The 23,300-nt window shown below is 35.0% G+C and overlaps 1 protein-coding gene across 1 annotated transcript; it reads right to left on the bottom strand.

Moving 5' to 3' along the window:
• Window positions 1-3,433: 3,433 nt before the first annotated feature.
• Window positions 3,434-9,346, bottom strand: LOC104424179. Its single transcript, XM_010036548.2, has 4 exons — window positions 9,085-9,346; window positions 8,762-8,817; window positions 3,599-3,806; window positions 3,434-3,510 (listed from the first exon to the last, which is right to left on the bottom strand). The coding sequence occupies exons 1-4, from the start codon at window positions 9,344-9,346 to the stop codon at window positions 3,434-3,436; spliced, it is 603 nt and encodes a 200-aa protein (XP_010034850.2).
• Window positions 9,347-23,300: the final 13,954 nt, after the last annotated feature.

Raw genomic sequence — 23,300 nt, forward strand, 5'->3', positions numbered from 1 at the left:
AAAATTGAGCTTCCGAATGCCAATTCAGCCCCCAACAAGAGAGCTTATATAGGCCTTTGTGGAACGCCCTTTGATGGTTCCTTGACAGATGGCCATTTATCATTTTAGGCGTCATATTTAAGTGCCTCCCTCTTTTCTTAGGATCCCTTACGTAATGCATCCCAACGTACAAGCATTTAAAAAAAAAAAAAATTGTTCAACCAAATATCAATAATCAATATCTATCCATTTGTGATCTGACTGTTAGACCTGATTATGGATCTGAAATCTTATAGACCCATCTAGGCGCAACTTGAATTACAAGAAATTAAAGACCTTTGAACAGGCTTGAATAAGGGTATTTATTGAGAAAGTTCGGCTGGCCTCAATGGGCCCCTAAGCCAAGCTTAGCCTAGCGAAAGGCTTGAACAAATTTAGGCTCGACTTACCGTTTGGCCTATCTCGGTCCCATACAATGATTACTCTACTAACACCAATCAATAGGAAATCACAAAGAACCTCTTTTCAGGTTAATTCTATAAGAAAAAAGATGGATTTTGTATTATATGACATATATAATTTTAAGTTCCTCCGTTTGCATTTGGAAGCACGGTTATAGAAAATTTTGGGATAGTTGCCACTATAAGGACCAAGCCCATCCTACATTGGGCCAAAGCTCCCACACTTAAAGAATTGATGCCCTTGTCAGGGTAAGCCTATGCCACCTAGCGATACTTCCCCTTATTCAATGTGTCATTCAGTTTATTCCTATACCTTGTTGAAGCCCTATTGCACCTCATCAGATCAGGTATGAGTTTAGTCGTCCATAAATCATGCACTATTGGAGGGGGTCCTACTTTGACATCATCTGTAATGACTTTTTTTTTTTGGTCGGTATTTGTAATGACTTGACTTGTCCCATAAAGATAGTGATTATTTAGGGTGGATGTCAACCTTTGAGTTATTCAATAGAACATGTCTCAATAGATGTGGGACTTAGGGTGCTACAGTCATAGTGTCCCACTAACCTTTTGCTTCTTTACACACATTCTTGTTGAAGTAATTATGTTGTACATGTGTAGGATGGAGATTTTCAATATATTAAAAGAAAATCTGGATTAATACATAATAGTAGGAGAATCAATAAGAGGTGGGGAAATACCATTCTTGAAAAGAAAAACCAAATCCAGATTTAGGTCTCATTAAAGGAGGTTATTGCCCTAGAGTAAGAAGCAAGGTTGACTTCTTATGTACATATATGGACAGTAATGACTGTTACCAAAAGGACAAAAATAATCGACTGACCGAGGGGCTATAAAAATCCCAAAGGCGTAATGGTTAAATATTAGCCCCTATCATGCAACTCATCGGGCATTCAGTGTTTAAAATCAGGAAAAAACTGTATTTCTTTAGAATATATTTGTACGTCTATTAGAGAAATGGTTAGTATACTAAGATCGATTTATAAAATTGTTACATAAGTGATGTGAGACAGCTATTAATGTTGAAAAGGATCCGCTTCTTTAAATACTTAATTGTGATATGTTATTTCGTGGTGCGGAATAAAGGATGAACCCCTAAAATGCTTCGAATCGCTGTATTAGAAGGGTGAACACAAAATAAGATTGTAACTTCAACGCCTGATTAGGGGCTTTTAAAACATAAAAAACACAATAATCCCATGTAGGTCGTGGTGCCATTGGAAGTAGAGTTCTCTCCCTCTCTCACCCATTCATTTGGTCTGCTGGGAAATTATCAGAGTGATTTATAACTGAAGTGAAAGCCCTTTGAAAAGATAAGTTTGACCGATGAATTCAACAACCCGTTAAATCTCATAATACTGCAAGAATTTCACTTCAATTTATTGATCGCATTATTCCACCGTGTAGCAGTGCCGGGAACTCAAGAGACTCCGCAATTCTCAGAATCTACACGCGCTTGGTACGTGTCCCTGAGCAAGAATCCATACATCCTGCAACTTTTTCTTCACCTGACACAACAAACATGGACAAACAGGTCACCTCCTCTGAGAGAGAGAGAGAGAAAGAGAGTGTATAAATTACCTGGGTCATCCTTGGAACTGAGGTTGGTACACAAGGAATAGGAGCATCCAAGCTTGCAAAAGGAAAGGGTATCAGTGAGGTTGTGTGAAGGAGGAAGCAGACACTTATTCATGCACTTGACGGAGCAGTACAATGGAGTGTGACGAGGCTCAAAAGAACACCAAAAGTAACATCACCTGTAGCAAGACTTAAAGTTGGCACTAGTGCCCAATACGCAACCCCAACGCCAGACAAATGATCAAAACAGACTTCACTTTGCCCGTGTTTGCTGCCTTGAATGAGGAAGAACTTGAAGGAGCATTGACAATCTTTTTGTTCTCCAAGAAGGATATTATAGAGAAACTTGGGCCTAAACCTGACTTGGTGGGCCCAAAACAATCACAGTTGTTCATTATTTATGATCCACACCTGAAACCCACATGATTAATGGTTATGATAAATCTTGATAATATAAAATAAGTGCATTACAACATTTGGTTTTGAATTGGTTATGTGAGATTCACTTGACGCTCCATTTAGAATATACAAATCAATTGTTTTGATGCACTTAGTCCACCTAATCCATGTTCTGGTATTTGGGCCTTCATAAGTACCATAGGGTACGACAAATATATATATACCGGTAAAGTAGTGCTCAAGAGAAAATATTGTTACAAGCATAATGTTAACCACAACCCTATATATTTTTTTGTGGACGTTAAGTGTTATTTTTCTTTTTCAACATTTTAGAATGATAAAATAAGTTTTAATAATGTCAACGTCTTAATGCATTCATTCAAATATTTCTAACTCACCCACATGATTTTGATTTTATACTGGACTAATTATATATGGGTAACTACAAAAGCATAATGTTCACCACAGAAAAATGATTGGCTGCTTGCAACCTTTCATCGTCAACCTACCTATCTCTGATTGCTATTTGTTTGCTTTTAAGGAAGAAACTAGTTTCATGGGTGATTAGTCATCGCTAGTACTCCGGACCAGCTCCCCAATCCGATTAAAAACAGGCCATCCATGTCTGGTTTTGAGGATTTGCGAGAAATTATGTTCTTGTTCTCTTTTGATTCTAAGCTAATCATTTGAATGTGTATGTGTTTAAGTACGGTGGAGGTGGAACTCGTGGTACAATCAGAATAATAGAGCTCTCTCTCTCTCTCTCAAAGAACGAAGCAATGGATTGGTTTTGGGATCTGTTGCATCATTGGATAGGCGTTCTCTTTCAGTGCCTTTTCCGAGTGTTGGAAGATGACAAAGCTCATTTATCTGCGTATTTAATCTTCTGATGAGATAGTATCAAAACGAAAAGTAAGATTGCTATTTTTTTTTTCTTTTTAACAATTCACTGATCATATTATTGCACTTTGTACCAACATCGGAAACCGAAATTCTCAGATGGCCGGCTCCCCATGATGCTTGGTACATCTCTCCGAGCAAGAATCCACAAAACCTGCCACTTTTTCTTCTCCTGGCAAAACAAACATAAGAGCTTCATATACACCCACAGAGAGAGAGAGAGAGAGAGAGAGAGAGAGAGAGAGAGAGAGAGAGATTACTTGGCTCATCCTTTGAACTGAAAGCGATACACGAGGGGTAGGCACATCCAAGAATGCAAGAGTACTGGGCATCTTTGAGGCTGTCTGATGAAGGAGGTGCACAGTGCTTCATGCACTTGGCACAGCATTCGGCCGCACTGCGACGAGGATCAATGACGCACCGAAAGTAGCAACGCTTAAAGCAAGGCTTCATGCCGGTGGCACTAGGCTGCCCTAGAAACAACGCCAACACAAGACAAACCACGAAAATGGACTTCACTTTTTCCATGTTGCTGTCTTCGATGAGCAAGAAGTTGAAGCGGCACCCACAGGATTGAGCTGCAGCCGCTGAATGAGAGTTCCTTCTTTATCCGCTAGCAAGGGATCTTATACAGGCATTTGCTTTGGAAAAGTGTACCTTTGTCTAACTGGTTACACGTGGAACACATGCCCGACGGAGCTAAAGACATTTTAAAGTTGAAATCTAAATTTAGTTGGCAGGTAGTGGTATAAGTATGATTCATTAATTACATCATGTTGCGTAATCGATACACAAAATACTTTTTTTCTCAATAGGGTTAGCACCGATAATTTTTTTGGAATGTTATATCATGTATTGGCCTGCCTTTAATTAAGTCTAAGAGTAGAAACTGATTATTCAAATTCAACATTAACGAAAAATGACATGCAAAGTTAAACAGGAACTTATCCTTTCTTGTGCATCTCTTTCCTTTTATTCACTCTTGCCACAATTAGCACATGAAATTACGAGCATATGAATTTCTATGGCATCAAGTTCGCTCTCTAATTGTTTAAATTGTAAGACTTCAAATATTTAATAATGGCTTTTTCGTGCATGAGGGTGTTAGTCAGTGCCATGACTAAATGTCGGTTGAAGACAAAACTCAGTAATGTGGGCATTCAATTTTCTGTTGAGAACATATGTCTCTCTGACAAATGACGCCATAATTTCAGAAAACGGATGCCTACATTGGAAAGGCAAGCAAGTATTATTAAAAAAACTTTGGGAAAAACTACCAAAAACCCAAAACTTATCCCAAAAGTGACAAATTTATCCCAAATTTTTTTTTGGACATGAAAAATCCCAAACTTAAAATGTGATCCAAAACATAAACAAAATGGCCTAAACGTATGAGATCGTTTGCGATTGATGCGGGGATATTATGCAGTCGAACTTATGCTTTGTTTTTAATTCAAATTTTCAGAATTTACTTTATGAATTCACTATAAATTCAGATTTTTCATGTCAAAAAGTTTTGGGTTTTTGGTGGTCTTTTCTCAAAAATTAAGGACCACGTAAAATATGATCCCATTTAATTTTGCAAGTATTTTTATTTTTTTGATTTGATATTATGCAGATTCAAATTAAATTTTTCAGCATCCAGGCAATTTAATTTCTCTCAATTCACTAGCAGTGATCTTAGTTTTCTCATGCTCAACCAATGTGTTTAGATAACATGTGTAATGTTTTTTCTTACATGTTATGAGAATCTCTACCTCAGGCAAATCATCACTGTACAATAATTCTCATTACAGACTATCTAAACAGTGAACACTAAACCTTCCATGAAACAAATTGAATCTAAGTCGGATATTTCCAGTAATTCAAAAACCGTTAAAGATAATAGCGTTAATTTTGATGGTCTTGAAGACAAAACTCATCGAGCTTTTGCACTTTTTTCATGGTAGAAGGAAAATAAAGTCCAGATTTGCAATTGATTTTCCTGCAGAGTTGCATCTTATCACGATGACTGTATTCCAAAGCTACTGAATAAAGTGTGGCGTTGGAGATGGGTAGCTTCAGCCCTTCGGCCTCAATCAAAGCTCTTGTTTTTGAATCCCATGGAGTTTACAGTCATCTCTGTTAAATCCGAATCAACCAATGTTTATGTAGATAATTTCTTGTCAAGATGAATATTTGTTGAATGTGCATTGCAAATTGCTTCTTTTATCTTTAGGTTCTTAATAAACGGCCCTGAGCCACTTGTTAACCTATTCGAGTACAAAATTCTTAATGTAAATTTGGGAATGGCAGAAGAGAAAATGTGAAATGAAAGAAATTTGCATATCCATTCTTTAAAAATTATGAAGAAACCCTTAAAATCGACTATTCTAGAAAATTCGGAATAGAAAATCAATAATATTGATTTTAAGTTGACCCGAGTGCTGTCACATTCATATTTATTTCATCACATATTTTAAATATTGCAAAAAGGCAAATCTCCATATTAAAGGAAATATGGACTTGATTAATACGTAATAGGGTGGCAGAATCAATGAAGGTTGAAAAAAATAACATTAAAGCAGAGAAAAAATAAATCCGCCTCATTAGATAAAGCAATCTCCTAGAGCAATAACTCATGAAGTTGACTTCTATGTATTACTGAACAGCTATTATATTAAAGAGCAATGCGATGGTGATGACTCCGTAATCTTTAACCCGACAATGGTGCTTTCTTGATTGCACATTGTTCCATGCAAACTGACCTCCTTAGTTCCCCCGTTTTCACTAGAAAAATAAAATCTTCGTTGTAACAATAAAATAGAATGGATTAGTGTATTGCAAATTTTAAAACTTATTATGAATATGTGGTTGCGTTTTAAAACTTTAACAATATATAATTAAATCTTAAAACTAATCAAATTTATCCAATTAGATCTAACCGTTGATTGCATTTTTTAAAAAAATTTAAGAATTGATTACACTTCTATGACAAATTTTAGGATTCGATTGTATATTCATAATAAGTTTTAAGACTTTCATTACACTTATTCCTAAAAAGAAAGAAATTGAATTCAAGGATATGGGTATATTATTCTATGCAAAAAAAAAAAAAAAAAAAACTTATATTTAACTTTTTTTCAAATATTTCTTAAGCAAAATCTAATCCGAATGTTTTTCTACAAAATTTGATGGGCCATTGTGATTTCTGACATCTCTTGCTCATAGTTTATTTATTATCTTTGTTGAATATGCTGAGAAATTTGTTGGTGTCTGTCGCTTTTCTATTTTCCTGCATTTTTAACGAGTCACTTCGTTATACATTTTGAATTTTACTCGTAAAAATTTCCAACTCCCTCCTGAGTTATGCACTACTCCAGGAATGATTTGTGACTACTAGCGATCTTTTAGTTAAAGTTATCCCTTAGTAAATGCATCATTGGATCATTCTTGACTTAGACTTCAACGTATCTTTCATGTTTCGAGTTAAGCTACCGCTGCCACATGTCATGAACTTCACTCAAATTCTATTTATTGAAAACTTATGCTCGATGAGCATTGCAGGCATTCCGTCGATGAGCTTTATTGGACAATTGCATTGTTATGGCCTTTATGAGCTTGTTTTACGTTCAATTTAGTGGATTTTATGAGTTAAGATTAGTGTAAAGATCTGGTTTAGGCTATCGACTTCTTTAGGTTTCGTCTAGTTTTTGGGTCTAATATAATATGAGTATGCAATGGCTAGTAGAACAACAGGGAGGATCCGGCTTGAGATGTTTTACTCTGGTTGTAGCTTTAAGTTGGCTGGAATATTATTTAATCAGTCCTAAACCTAATGAACTTATGTCAATTTAGTCCAAAATGTGTTAATATTGCCAATTTAGTTCTAAGCCTTTGCGCGAAATACCAATATGATCATTTTGGTCAAATTTTACTAGATATCTATGGTGTGAAGTCAAGTTATCATTGTCCCTCTTATGTGGCACATAGTCACATCAACAATTTTTTGTAAAATTTAGCCGAAATGATTATATTGAAATTTCGCAGAAAATTTTATAATTAAATTTACAAAATTTGAAAGGTTAAAGACTAAATTAACATATGTACAGTAGGTTTAAGATTGATTGGATAATTTTCCTGTAATTATTTATTCTATTGGTTTAAACTAATTAACGAAGAAATCTATATGTTATACTTTGATATATGTAACTGACGCGGTCTTCTATAAATTGAGTGTATATATAATAAGTTAGGACTTTGGAAGAGAGAAGCGTCAACTTGGTGTGGCTTATCCGAATGCAGTCGAAGACAAAACTTCTTGAGTTTGCATATATGTTTCTGTTAGGAAAGAGGAAAATAAATTCCTGGTTTTGCGGTTCATTGAATGCCTTGTCCGTAAATGTCGTTTGAAGAAAAAACCATTTATTTTGACATTTAATTTTCTGTTGGGAAATAAATATGATAATACTTCTATGAAGAGACAGGTTGCTTTAGAAAAGCGAAGCTGCCCAGCGATTTGCCACCGCAAGCGACTGTAGTCGCAGTTCATCGTTTGTACAAAAATATGGTATTGCAGGAGCAAATGCCCCTCGCACGGACCGTGAAACACTTCATTAATATCGTGGATCGGGTAAAAGCTGCAATCCGAAAATTGTTTGCAACGTCAACCATAAGCATTCGGTGCATCTCTCGGTAATCGTAGTTGTGCCGAGGTGAGGATCTGGTTTCGAGATCGGGACGGTACAGAGATTGCAAGTTTCAGTCGACACGTTAAGTTTGGTTTGGCTTCAGGACTTGAAGTAGAACCGTGTTGGGTGGAATGACCATTAATCCCCGTTTAACCTGAAAAGCAACCCGACCAGGCTGGTCCGGGGCCGAATCTAATATGAACCTATGGATAGGTTCACGAGTTGAAAATCTTGGAAACCAATTGAGGTTAGTTTGGCTCCTAAGTTAATGCTCTAAACCGCCGGTCTTTTCAAGAACCAGTCTACCTAGGGTTCGGCTTTCTAGTCAAACTGGATCCGACTATTTAATAAGATCAAACTAAAGTTATTAAGTGTGAATATGATAATATGACATGCAGTTGGGAAATCATGCCTTCACCTAATAAACTTAAACTTTTTAAACAATTAGTGATGATTTCATAAAATTTCACATGGTATTAGAGCTGATGGTCTTAAGTTCAAATCCTTTCAGGCCTCCTTTATCTCCCCAATTAAATATCCACGCTTAATTCTAAGAATGCAAGGGAGTATTGGATACTTATAAGTTTTTAGAGCAATTGGAGATGGTCCAACAAAATCTATGCACAAACCCCAGCTAAATGGCCTCTCCAGTTGACATTTCTTATTACAATTGATCCACAGAAAGTTTCAAGGTTTGATGGAGTTCAACATGTAGCAGACCTCGTCCCAACAATGGCTACATTTCTTCTATACCTTGATCTTGCACTTCTCCGAGCATGCATCCACACAGCCTTCCGCTTCATCTGCATCTGCGAGAAATAGCAACAAAATAAAATTGAAGAAAATGAATAAAAGATCGCCGACCCTTTGCATCTGTAAAACGTAAACAGGCATCTGAATCTTTTCTTTGAAGAAAAGAGAGAATATAAGCATCTCGAATGACTCAAAAACAAATTCATCAAGCCAAGCATGTTCTTGAAAAGACCCCGATAATTTTCACGATCTGTTTATCAAATGCATGCACGATTGGTCTCTCTATCTATCTATAGAAATTCATTATTGTTGACTGATGGTACCGAGAGGGCCGATGCTGTTGCAGGTTGATTCAGCACAGCCGGAGACGCAAGTGTCGTCGAGGTTCATCAGAGGAGGAAATCCACATGCCCTCATGCACATGATGAGGCAAAGGGGCTTGGTGATGCCGACGCAACGGGAAGAACATTTCCGGAAGCACTCGTCTTTCCTCCTCGCTTCCGTCTCAACAGCAGCATGCACGAGAAGAAGCACCATTATGATCATCACCCCCTTCGCCAATTTCGCCACACCAACTCTCTCCATTGCCCCTCTTTTGTGTTTTTGCAACTAAGAGTATCTCCCAAGCACCTTATTTATGTATGAGCGCGTGTGGGTGATGTCTAAAGATCATCATTTTATGGATGCATGACATGACATAACTATGACTAGAACCGTATTATAAGACAAGCAGTTTAATCTTTTATGTTTTGACATTCTCTCCCTCACGCCAAGGCTGGTAGAACGATGATGAGAAATTAAATTTGAGATTTCTCTCTCTTATTTCAATTATAAGTTGGATAGGCAACCCTCCATATTGCAATGTTTTGAACCATAAAAGAATGATGTGTTTTATACATGTTTTGTGATATTAGTGATTGACATGGTCCAACAAAATAGTGAAATATAAGTTATATAGTAATGTTATATGGTTTTAAATGCGATGACAATTATATGTGTAAGTCATGTCATGAGATGGTATACAAACGGTAGACGTGGGATATGCCATATCATTAGTAAGATGTTAGTATATGTAGCATTACATTGAATCTAGATGAAAGACAAGCTGTTTGAGCCTCATCAATGTTTCTGTTAGAATTGGGAAATGAAGCCCCATTTCGCAATTCATCGTCATAGCTTCTTGCTTATTTACGGTCAAACGTTCAAAGCTATCGTGTCATATAGACCTGTAACATGTGCCACATGTCGCCTGGGATTTAAGAAGCAAATAGAGAGGAGCTCATAAATAAAACTTGTCCAAAAAGTTGTAAATAATCGTACAACAATTAATTCAATTATAGGCATTTCGATTGTATCAATTCAATTCTACATCTGTTATATAACAACCAATTTGGTCCTAGACATTTTAATTGTGCTAATTTAATTCTAAAACTTTCAATTGTATCCATTTAATTTTAAATTGTGTACTTCTTCTTGGTTATAAAACTGCTGTGATGAATGTGCATAAAAAGGCGAGTAATTATTTACTGGACGAGCAAGTTGCGCAAGCATCGTCGACGAGTCAGGATGCAATTGCTTATGGATAAGAGTGCCGAGAAGAATTAAAAAATGTGGAGAATATCAAGAGTGGCACCCAAGGAAAAGAAATCAACTAATGGTTACTAGTCCGTCTTATAAATACCACAACCTGTTCATTGAAGAACCCCCGAACAACACAATAACTATCTTTATTTTATCGCATTTTAGCTGTAGTTTTCAAGATTCTCATCATCAATTGAATTCGAATGTGCATCTCTATTCGGTCAAGTATCGTCAATTAGATTCCGATGTTGTTTCACAAGCCCAACATTGCTGATTAAATTCTAGCATTGTGTTTCCTATCCAAAGATATTGCTATTACTTAGATTCCAGCTTTACATCTAAAACAAGTTATGTCGTAGATTAAGTTCCGGCATGATTTGAGTTCAAAGCACAAACTATCCAACTAGTAATGTCCATATTGCATCATTGATTAGATTTTGATGTCATTTGTGCCCAAAAGTAGTTAGTCTTCGAGTTATCCAAGTATTAATTGTCGGGATTGTATATACAAGTGGATAAATAAAATTTCCCTTTGCATTTGACATTTTCTGTCAAAACTCAATGCAAAACCTATGTCTCCTATTATAAAACAAAAATGTAACGTTTGGTGAAAGATTTTCATAGGGATCAAAACTAGTGAAACATACTCAAATTAATCAATTTAACAAATTTTTACTAATTTCATGTAATACAAATTTAACAACCCATACTAACTCGATTCATATTGCTAAAACACTTTCACATATGACTTAATATAAAAAAATTCATATCCAAACTCAGCTAAAAGCGCGGACTAAACAAACGTAATAATGAGTGAGGGCGTGAGAGAGTAAATAGATAGTCGTAGAGGTAGGTTGGTAAGCTGTGAATTTATTTAATCCTCATATTATTTTGAGTTTGCTCATTAATATATTTACTAAATATAACTGTTGACACCTAAATTTTGGCGACCCATTTAGTTATTTATCGCCTTAAAAATTAGGGATTAATTTTATCTCTAAAAAAATATTAATTGCATAGCATATAGATTTAGGTGCATTTGTTTTTAATTTACATTTATTTACTGAACCGATTGACAAAAAATAACATGTTGTCTCACGAGGGATTTTGTCTGGAATTATTATAATTATTAATTTGATCCAAGAGACATTGGATTATTTTTTTAATTATTTTAATTTTTGGGCTTTTTAGTGAGATTTTAATTGTTAAATCACAATAATTATTTAATTTGGTCCGTAAGACTTCGGATCAGATTTGTAATTATTTTGATCTATTTGCTGTGATAATTAGGGTTAGAATAACCGTTAATTTAACCTGTGAGACAACATGTTATTTTTTCGATTATTTTAATCATTCATTGCTTGATTTTGTTGATAGTTTAGATTTAATAATTACTTATCTCTTAAAAAAAAAAAAAAAAATCATAAGATAAAAAAAAAAAAAAATCAAAATTCTGCATGAGTATATAGGTTTAGTAAATCAAGCATGTAGGTTTAACAAATTAGAATTTTCTTAGGATTACATTTTTAAGATTGCATTTTTAGGAATAAGTTAGGGTTGAACCTAAATATTTTTTAGGGTTTTAGATAATGTTCGCATATTCTAATTATCTCATTTTCCCAAAAAAAATAGTTTTCTAAGATATGATAGGGTTTAAGTCAAATTAGTCCCTAGAATAGATTAGAAAATTATCCATTTTTAGATAGATTAATTAAGATCTTTATAAATTCTGAATTTCAATAAAAAAATCCAAAAATACTAGGTGCATGTTAACTAGTTTGCATAATAGGATTATTTAATCAGAACTTGTTAATTAGTGAAGTTAGGTCATGAGGTGCATAATAATTAGTTTGCATAATAGGCCCATTTAATTAAAATTTGCATATTAATAAGATGAAGTCATTTGGTTTAAAAATGTATTTTCATAAAATAATTCTAATTTTTAAGAAAACCCAAAAAAATGATTGCTTGCTTTGTGTGATGCAATTTATTTATTTGATTGCTTTAATAATGGATGAGCACCCGTGTGGTCACCACATTTGCATGATAGTAATTTAGGTTAAAATAAATCAGTTGCTTGCAAAAAAAAAAAAAAAACATTTTGAAAAATTAAAAAGAAATGGTACCGAAAGGGCATTAGAGAAATCTAGTATAACAAAGTCCCCGTACCCTCAGTCTCTGGTTCGTAGGAGTAAAATAAATCTCCCTTTATTTTACTTAAGTGTCTAATCGACCTACTATAAACAGATTAGTGGCGACTCCTAGATATTAATCATTTGCATGTTAAATAATTGAACATTAAGTCGCGATTTGGTATGGGCTTGGGAGAGCCTGAGCTAAGTTTAAAAAAGCTTAGTAGTTCATTAATCTAGTTTTAGGTGGTGCACCCGAAAAAATTTTGGTCGTGACAATAACCAATACATATAATAATTTAGCTAATTAGATACGGTTTGAGAAATGAGTTTATGACTCGTTTTGACAGGTCTACGCAGCACGAGTACATTATACATGATGCATATGTTGCAACATGCGGCACAACACTTATCGAACCTTGCAACCATCTACAGACCCACCTTCATGCCTAAATTCATCTTCATTTCGGTTTGATTGTACGATAAGTACAGAACAATTTAGTAGTACTATAAGTACTAGCTAAAGTATCATCCCAATCCAAAATTCGGAAATTTAAAGCCAATTAATGTTTGTAATCTGCCTATGTGTGGAACTGGGATGAGGAAAACAAGTGTCATTTAATGCTGCCATAAATTTACGTTGACTTCTTATCAGAAAGTTAGCCTACAATCTGTTTGGGGAGACAAAGAAGGGAAAAAGGTAAAGCAAGAAATTGCCTAATAAAACAAAATAACATTTTCTTAAGGATCTGGTCCCTAGGTGCCGCACTTGACAAGTATCTAAAGATCGAAATTGAAAACATTATCTCTTTTTAGTATGTCACAAATAAAGCTCAAGTTCCAGAGTATAATTATTAATTGTTATCAAGTGTCGTAGGGACACTTTATATCGAAATTCTTTGGTTAAATAATATGACCGTGACACTTGCTAAGTAATTAAATAAAAAAAAAAAAGATTTTCGTTAACAAGTGTAAATAGGGTACTAATTAAGTTAAGTAAAATTGGAAGTAAAAATTTCCGTGACACCTTAAAAATTGGAAAAATCATACTTACTTCAAATAGTAAAGTTAAAATCTCAAATCACATTTAATTAGAATTAACGCTTTTCAAGTTACAAGTTTTACTATATTAATGTTCCAGTGTTATATGTAGTGAATGTTTAATTATTATTTTTTTCAATTTTTTTGTTTAACAAGTTTTGCCAGCATTGCTATAACATTATTCAAGTGGCATAATCAAGCTCGGATTTCAATGCTGACCCCACCAGACATTAAAGTAACCATCTTTTTTCCCCTCTTAAATGGCTGTAGTTTATTATCTTGTTCTAATTTACTTCGAGACTAATAATGAATTTTTCCTCGTGATCACTTTTATGCAAATATTGCTTTATCTTTCCATCCAATGCAGACGAAGCAATCCTGCGCCCAATTCCACGAGGGCTAGCATGCATCTTCTTGTTGACTTCTTAGGTTTTCAAATGGAGCGAAAAATAATAAAAATTTCAAAAATATTAAAATATTAGTAAAAATTATTTGCACTCAACATCTATTTTGCCACATAGGAATATTGGTGTCTATACAAGTAATTTCCATTTAAAATTGGCCTAAAGGGCTTCAATTAGCAAATCTTAAAAATGTTTATAACTCAATTGATAAAATTAAATGTCTATGATTGAATTAAAAATAGTGTAATATGTTTAGGACCTTTTGGACAATTTTCCTTTCTTTAATGAGGTCTACTTAATGATAAAAATTGATTGATACTATCGAACTGACATAAATATTGCTGAGACTCCAAAGCCTTACAAATCGAAGGGTTCCTCCGCAAGGTTTGTCCATGGAGGGCTGGTCGGGAAAAAAAGAGGTCTGGCAAAATGAAGAGCAATGTCCAATTTCCTAGGCAACTTTCCTCTTCATGAAAGTCCTGCCCCTGACGACACACCAAACCGTTTATTTGTGTGGGATTGCATGCAAGCGTTAATTGCACGTCTTGTCCACAAGGTAGTTGAAGGCGAAACTCATGTTTTTAGGCATTCAATTTTCTGAGGAAAAGTATCATAGGGGAATCCCGAATAAACCTACGTCTGCCAAAGGAAAGAGTGCAAGAATCTGCTGGAAAAAGGTAGCTCAAGATCTGCTCATAACAATTCTGTTGATTTCACTGATCAGATTACTACATTTTGTGCCGACAAAATAAACAAAACGTTTGACGAGTTCAGCTACACATGGTCGGTACACGGATTCAAGCAAGAATCCACACATCCCGCGACTGCCTTTTGATCTGTCAAACCACACAAGAAGAGACGGTGTGAGCTTCGCGCGAGCTCATACACACATGAGAGAGAGAGAGAGAGAGAGTTTATCACTTGGGTTATCTTTGGAACTGAGGTCGGAGCACGAGGAGAAAGCACATCCAAGCTTGCAGAAGTATTGTGGGTCATTGGAAAACTCTGATAAAGGATGAATGCAGTGATTCAAGCACTTGAGACCACATTTTACCACAGTGAAGGCGCCCCAAGGGGGGTAGTATGACGCATATAACGAAGCAACGAGCGTAGCAACCAAGAAATTCGGCGTCGGCGGTGGCCTGCCCAAGAAACAACCCCAACCCAAGACAAAGTATGAAAACAGGCTTCACTTTGTCCATGTTGCTGTCTTCTGCGAGGAAGAACTTGATGAACCACCGATAAATATTTGAGCTGAGATACGGTCCTCGATGCCCTAAATGGAGATCTTATATAGGCCTTCTTCAAGGCTAACTCCACTAGGATGCTGACAGAAATTCGATCTGTACATCTATTTAAAGTTTGATTTTCAGTAAAAAGTGCCTTTAAGGCCACCGATCAAAAGTATTAATGTATTTTTGAAAGTCGTACCTTCTTTTTAATCCATGACATAGTTAGAAAAAATTATTAATATAAGTTTGGGAGTGGCGGAAGAGCAAATGCAAAATGAAAGAAATTTTTGTGTCCAATCTTTAAAAAATTATGAAGCAACCCTTAAAATCGACTATTTTAGAAAACTCAGGACAGAAAATCAATAATATTAATTCCAAATTGACCTGAGTGCTGTCACATTCATAATTATTTCATCACATATTTTACATGTTGCGAAAAGGAAAATCTTTATATTGAAGGAAATATGGACTTGATTAATACGTAATAGGGTGGCAGAATCAAAGAATGTTGTGAAAAATAACATTATAGCGGATAAAAAATAAATCTGCCTCATTAGACAAAGCAATCTCCCTCGAGTAATGACTCATGAAGTTGACTTCTATGTATTGCTGAACTGCTACCATATGAAACAGCAATGCGATGGTGACGGCTCCGTAATCTTTACGCCGACGACGGTGCTTTCTTGATTGCACACTGTTCCATCGTAACTGACCTCCTTAGTTCCCCCGCTTTCACTAGAAAAATAAAATCTTCCTTGTACCAATAAAAAAGAATGGATAAGTGTATTGCAAATTTTAAAACTCATTATGAATATGTGGTTGAGTTTTAAAACTTTAAAAACATGCAATTAAATCTTAAAATTTGTCAAATTTATCCAATTAGATCTAATTGTTGATTGCACTTTTTTTAAAAACTTTAAGAATTGATTACACCTTTATAATAATTTTTTTTTAGGACTCAATTGCATTTTTATGATAAGTTTTAGAACTTCATTATACTTATTCCTTCAAAAAAAAAAACTGAATTCAAGGATATGGGTATATTATTCTATGAAAAAAAAAACTTATTCTCAACTCTTTTTCAAATATCAATTAAGAAAAATCCAATCCGAATGATTTTCTTCAAAATTTGATGGACCCTTGTGATTTCTGACGTCTCTTGCTTATAGTTTATTTATTATCTAAGTTGAATATGGTGAGAAATTTGTTGGTGCCTGTCGCTTTTCTATTTTCCTGCATTTTTAATGAGTCACTTCGTTATACATCACAAATTTTACTCGTAAAAATTTCTAACTCCCTCTTGAGTTATTCACTACTCTAGGAATGATTTGTGACTACTAGCGATCTTTTAGTTAAAGTTATCCCTTAGTGAATGGATCATTGGATCATTCTTGACTTAGACTTCAACGTATTTTTCATGTTTCGAGTTAAGTTACTGCTGCCACATGTAATGAACTTCACTCAAACTCTATTTATTGAAAACTTATGATCGATGAGCATTGCAGGCATTCCATCGATGAGCTTTATTGGACAATTGCATTGTTATGGCCTTTATGAACTTGTTTTACATTCACCCAAGTGGATTTTATGAGTTAAGAGTAGTGTAAGGACTTGATTTAGGCTATCGACTTCTTTAGGTTTCGGCTAGTTTTTGGGTCTAATATAATTTGAGTATGCAATGGCTAGTAGAACAACTAGGAGGATCCGACTTGAGATGTTTTACTCTGGTTGTAGCTTTAAGTTGGCTTACATAATTGTTGGGAATATTATTTAATCAGTCCTAAACCTAATAAACTTATGTCGATTTAGTCATAAATTCTTTTAATATTGTCAATTTAGTCCTAAACTTTTGTGCCAAATCTCAATATGATCATTTCGGTCAAATTTTGCCGGAAATTGATGATGTGGCAATCAAGTCATCATTGTCCATTTTATGTGGCACACAGTTAAATCAACGATTTCTTGTAAAATTAAGCCGAAATGACTACATTGAAATTTTGCACAAAAATTTATAATTAAATTTACAAAATTGAATGGTTTAAAACTAAATTGACATATGTACAATAAGTTTAGGACTGATTGGATAATCTCCGCGTAATTGTTTATTCTATTGGTTTGAACTAATAAACGAAGAAATCCATATGTTATACTTTGATATATGTAACGGACGCGGTCTTCTATTCAATATATATATAAGTTAGGACTTTGGAAGAGAGAAGCGTCAACTTGGTGTGGCTTATCCGAATGCGCTCGAAGACAAAGCTTCTTGAGTTTTGCATATATGTTTCTGTTAGGAAAGAGGAAAATAAATTCCTGGTCTTGCGGTTCATTGAGTGCCTTGTCCGTAATTGTCGTTTATAGAAAAAACCATTTATTTTGACATTTAATTTTCTGTTGGGAAATAAATATGATAAGCTTGCTTTAGAAAAGCGAAGCTGCCCAGCGATTTGCCACCGCAAGCGACACTACAGTAGTCGCAGTTCATCGTTTGTACAAAAATATGGGATTGCAGGAGCAAATGCCCCTCGCACGGACCGTGAAACAGTTCATTAATATCGTGGATCGGGTAAAAGCTTGCAATCCGAAATTTGTTTGCAACGTCAACCATAAGCATTCGGTGCATCTCTCGGTAATCGTAGTTGTGCCGAGGTGAGGATCTGGTTTCGAGATCGGGACGGTACAGAGATTGCAAGTTTCAGTCGACACGTTAAGTTTGGCTTCAGGACTTGAAGTAGAACCGTGTTGGGTGGGATGACTATTGGTCCCCGTTTAACCTGAAAAGCAACCCGACCAGGCTGGTCCAGGGCCGAATCTAATATGAGCCTATGGATAGGTTCACGAGTTGAAAACCTCGGAAACCAATTGAGGCTAGTTTGGCTCCTAAGTTAATGCTCTAAACCGCCATTCTATTCAAGAACCAGTATACCTAGGGTTCAGCTTTCTAGTCAAATTTGATCCGACTATTTAAATAGATCAAACTAAAGTTATTAAGTGTGAATATGATAATATGACATGCAGTTGGGAAATCATGCCTTCACCTAATAAACTTAAACTTTTTAAATAATTAGTGATGATTTCATAAAATCTCATATAGTATCAGAGCTGATGGTTTTAAGTTTAAATCTTTCTAGGCCTCCTTTATCTCCCCAATTAAATATCCATGCTTAATTCTAAGAATGAGAGGGAGTGTTGGATACTTATAAGTTTTTAGAGCAATTGGAGATGGTCCAACAAAATCTATGCACAAACCCCAGCTAAATGGCCTCTTTATTTGACATTTCTTATTACAATTGATCCACAGAAAGTTTCAAGGTTTGATGGAGTTCAACATGTAGCAGACCTCGTCCCAACAATGGCTACATTTCTTCTATCCCTTGATCTTGCACTTCTCCGAGCATGCATCCACACAGCCTTCCGCTTCATCTGCATCTGCGAGAAATAGCAACAAAATAAAATTGAAGAAAATGAGTAAAAGATCGCCGACCCTTTGCATCTGTAAAACGTAAACAGGCATCTGAATCTTTTCTTTGAAGAAAAGAGAGAATATAAGCATCTCGAATGACTCAGAAACAAATTCATCAAGCCAAGCATGTTCTTGAAAAGACCCCGATAATTTTCACGATCTGTTTATCAAATGCATGCACGATTGGTCTCTCTATCTATCTATAGAAATTCATTATTGTTGACTGATGGTACCGAGAGGGCCGATGCTGTTGCAGGTTGATTCAGCACAGCCGGAGATGCAAGTGTCGTCGAGGTTCATCAGAGGATGAGATTTACATCTCCTCTTGCAAATGACGCGGCAAATGGGCGTGCCGATGCCGACGCAACGGGAAGAACATTTCCGGAAGCACTCGTCGTCGTTCCTCCTCGCTTCCGTCTCAACAGCAGCATGCACGAGAAGAAGCACCATTATGATCATCACCCCCTTCGCCAATTTCGCCACACCAACTCTCTCCATTGCCCCTCTTTAGTGTTTTTGCAGCTACGAGTATCTCCCAAGCACCTTATTTATGTACGCACGTATGTGGATGGTGTCTAATGATCATCATTTTATGAATGACGTGACATGACATAACATAAATATGACTAAAACTGTATTGGAAGACAAGCAGCTTAATCTTTTATGTTTTGACATTCTCTCCTTCACGCCAAGGCTGGTAGAACGATGATGAGAAATTACATTTGAGATTTCTCTTTCTTATTTCAATTTTAAGTTGGATAGGCAACCGTCCATATTGCAATGTTTTGAACCATAAAAGAATGATGTGTTTTATACATGTTTTGTGATATTAGTGATTGACATGGTCCAACAAAATAGACAAATATAAGTTATAGAGTAATTTTATATGGTTTTAAATGAGATGACAATTATATGTGTATGTCATGTCATGAGATGGTATACAAATGGTAGACGTGGGATATGCCATATCATTGGTAAGGTTTCCTTAGTAAGATGTTAGTATATGTAGCATTACATTGAATCTAGATGAAAGACAAAAGCTGTTTGAGCCTCATCAATGTTTCTGTTAGAAGCGGGAAATGAAGCCCCATTTCACAATTCATTGTCATAGCTTCTTGCTTATTTCCGTTCAAACGTTCAAAGATATCGTGTCATCTAGACCTGTAACATGTGCCACATGTCGCCTGGGATTTAAGAAGCAAATAGAGAGGAGCTCATAAATAAAAGTTATTCAAAAAGTCCTAAACAATCGTACATCGATTAATTCAATCATAAGCCTTTCAATTGTGTCGATTCAATCATACATCTATTATTAACAACAATTCAATCCTAAACATTTTAATTGTGCTAATTTAGTTTTAAATTTATTGATAATTTATCAATTTAATTCTAAAATTTTCAAGTGTACCAATTTAATTTTAAATTGTGTACTCCTTCTTGGTAATTTTGGCTAGAAATCGCTCAAGGACTACATTGATAAATCCATAAAATGCTTACTACTAAATTGATTGCTATATAAAATGTTTAACACTAAATTGACACAATTGAAATATTTTAGACTAATTTGACCACCGTATAATAAATTTAAGACTTCTTCAACAAATATGACCTCAGAAAAATATAAAGCGATGGTTTTGTGATCTGCCAATAAGGAGCACTTTCATTATTGGGCTTGATCTTGCATAAAGCATATATCTGAAAATCAACATAAAGAAGTTCCTCTTTCTGGCATCAGCAGATTATGCACACAATGAATGGAATTACAGCAGGAGTCAAAATGGAGCAGCCCAGAGAACACTAGCAGACGTCGCTTGAAGCAGGAACAAAGATGCGTTGCTCAAGGCACTTCTAAGCACAAGTCAAGAGCTTCTTTGGATCATGAAGCAGCATTAGACCCGGGTGGATTGAGTTGACCTTGGGTCAAGTCAAAAAAAGATTTGACTCTGTTGACACCAAAATTACCCATAGAACCATGTGCTGATCATGAGGAAATAATAAGTGAAACGCTCCATTTGGATTCTTAAAATCAAGGGCAAACAGCTTTCGTGGAGGCTACTTAAGCTGAACCTCGATGAGATTATAGAAGCAAATCTTAGAGTTGATGGCCAAGTAATTGATTGCCACATCTTAGGTTATAGGATAGTGGATCAAATTTAAGATTAAGAGAGATCAGTTCTAGAACTCGAATGAAAGTAATTGCTGCGATGAATATGCATAAAAGGGGGAGCAACTATTTACTTGACAGGCAAGCCGCGCAAGCATCATTGATGAGTTAGAACACAGTTGCTTATAGATAAGAGTGCCAAAAAGAATTTAAAAATGTGGAGAATATCAAGAGTGACACCCAAGGAAAGGAAACCAACTAATGGTTGCCAATCCATCCTATAAATACCACAACCCGTTCATTGAAGAACCCCCAAACAACACAATAACTATATTTACTTTATCGCATTTTAGCTGTAGTTTTCAAGATTCCCATCATTGATTAAATTCGAATGTGCATCTCTATATGATCAAGTATCTTCGATTAGATTCCGATGTTATTTCACAAGCCCAACATTGTTAATTAAATTCTAGCATCGTGTTTCCTATCAATGGATATTGCTGTTAATTAGATTTCAGCTCTACACCTAAAACAAACTATGTTGTATTAAATTCCGGTATGATTTGAGTTTGAAGCACAAACTATCCACCTAGTAGTGTCTATATTGCATCATTGATTAGATTTTGGTGCAATTTGTGCCCATAAGTAGTTAGTTTTCGAGCTATCTAAGTATTGATTGTCAGGGTCATATATACAAGTTGATAGATAAAATTTCCCTTTGCATTTGACATTCTCTATCCAAATTCAATACAAAATCTGAGTCTCATATTATAAAACAAAAATGCAATGTTTGGTAAAAGATTTTCATGGGGATCAAAACTGGTGAAATGGACTAAAATGAGTCGAATCAATTTAACAAATTTTTACTCATTTTTATGTAATACAAATTTAGTAACCCATACTAACTCGATTCATATTGCTAAAACACTTTCACATATGACTTAATATATATAAAAAAAAATCCATATCCAAACTAAGTTAAAAGCGTGAATTGAACAAACACAATACTGAGTGAGGGCATGAGGGAGTAAATATAGAGTCGTAAAGGTAGGTTGGTAAGTTGTGAATTTATTTAACGCTCATATTATTTTGAGTTTTTACCATTTTAAGCTCATTAACATATTTACTAAATATAACTTATACATATAATAATTTAGCTGATCAAATACAGTTAGAGGAATGAGTTTATGACTCATTTTGACAGGTATACACCATACGAGTATCTTATACATGATACATATATTGCAACGTGCGGCGCAGCACTTATCAAACCTTGCAACCATCCATAGACCCACCTTCACGCCTTATTTCATCTTCATTTCTCTTAAGATTGTACGATGAGTACCGAACGATTTAGTAGTACTATAAGTACAAGCTAATTTATCATCCCAATCCAGAATTCGGGAATTTGACGCCAATTAATGTTTGTGCTCTGCCTATATGTGGAACTGGGATGAGGAAAACAAGCGTCATTTATTGCTGCCATAAATTTACGTTGACTCTTTACCAGAAAGTTAGCCGACAATCAGTTTGAGGAGACAAAGAAGGGAAAAGGTAAAGCAAGAAATTGCCTAATAAAATAAAATAACATTTTCTTAAGGATCTGGTCCCCAGGTGCCGCGCTTGACAAGTATCTAAAGATTGAAATTGAAAACATTATCTCTTTTTAGTATGTCACGAATAAAGCTCAAGTTCTAGAGTATTATTATTAATTAGTATCAAGTGTTGTAGGGACACTTTATATTGAAATTCTTTGGTTAAATAATATGACCGTGACACTTGTTAAGCAATTAAATAAATAAATAAAAAAGATCTTCGTTAACATGTGTAAATAGGGTACTAATTAAGTTAACTAAAATTGGAAGTAAAAATTTCCGTGACACCTTAAAAATTGGAAAAATCATACTTACTTCAAGTAGTAAAGTTAAAATCTCAAATCACATAATTAGTTAGCGCTTTTCAAGTTACAAATTTTACTATACCGAATGTTCCAGTGTCATATGTAGTCAATGTTTAATTTTGTTTTTCAATTTTTTTGTTTAACAAGTTTTGCCAGCATTGCTATTACATTTGGCTTGATCAAGCTCGGATTTCAATGCTGACCCCACCAGACATTAAAGTAACCATCTTTTTTCCCCCTCTTAAATGGCGGTAGTTAAATATCTTGTTCTAATTTGTTGAAAAAAAATATATCTTGTTTAATTTACTTCGAGACTAATAATGAATTTTTCCTTGTGATAACTTTCACGCAAAATATTGCTTTTTCTTTCCATCCAATGCAGACAAAGCAATCCTGCGCTCAATTCCACGAGGGTTAGCATGCATCTTCTTGTTAACTAGTTAGGTTTTCAAATGGAGCGAAATTTGCAGTACCCCTCTAATTATAAATTTTTTTTTTTATTTAATTCCATTTTAATACTATACATATCCAAACACAAGATTTGCATTTATTAATCGAAAGTTGGGATTAGCGCGGGCCATCGCCTCCCACTATGATGTAATCGGTATGATAATTTAAAAATAATACAAGGTGGTTTTTTTATATATTTTTATGTTAAATGGTTTCATTACTTACCTAAGCT

Source organism: Eucalyptus grandis, chromosome 10 (genome assembly GCF_016545825.1).
Source record: "Eucalyptus grandis isolate ANBG69807.140 chromosome 10, ASM1654582v1, whole genome shotgun sequence".
NCBI classification, from domain to species: Eukaryota; Viridiplantae; Streptophyta; class Magnoliopsida; order Myrtales; family Myrtaceae; genus Eucalyptus; species Eucalyptus grandis.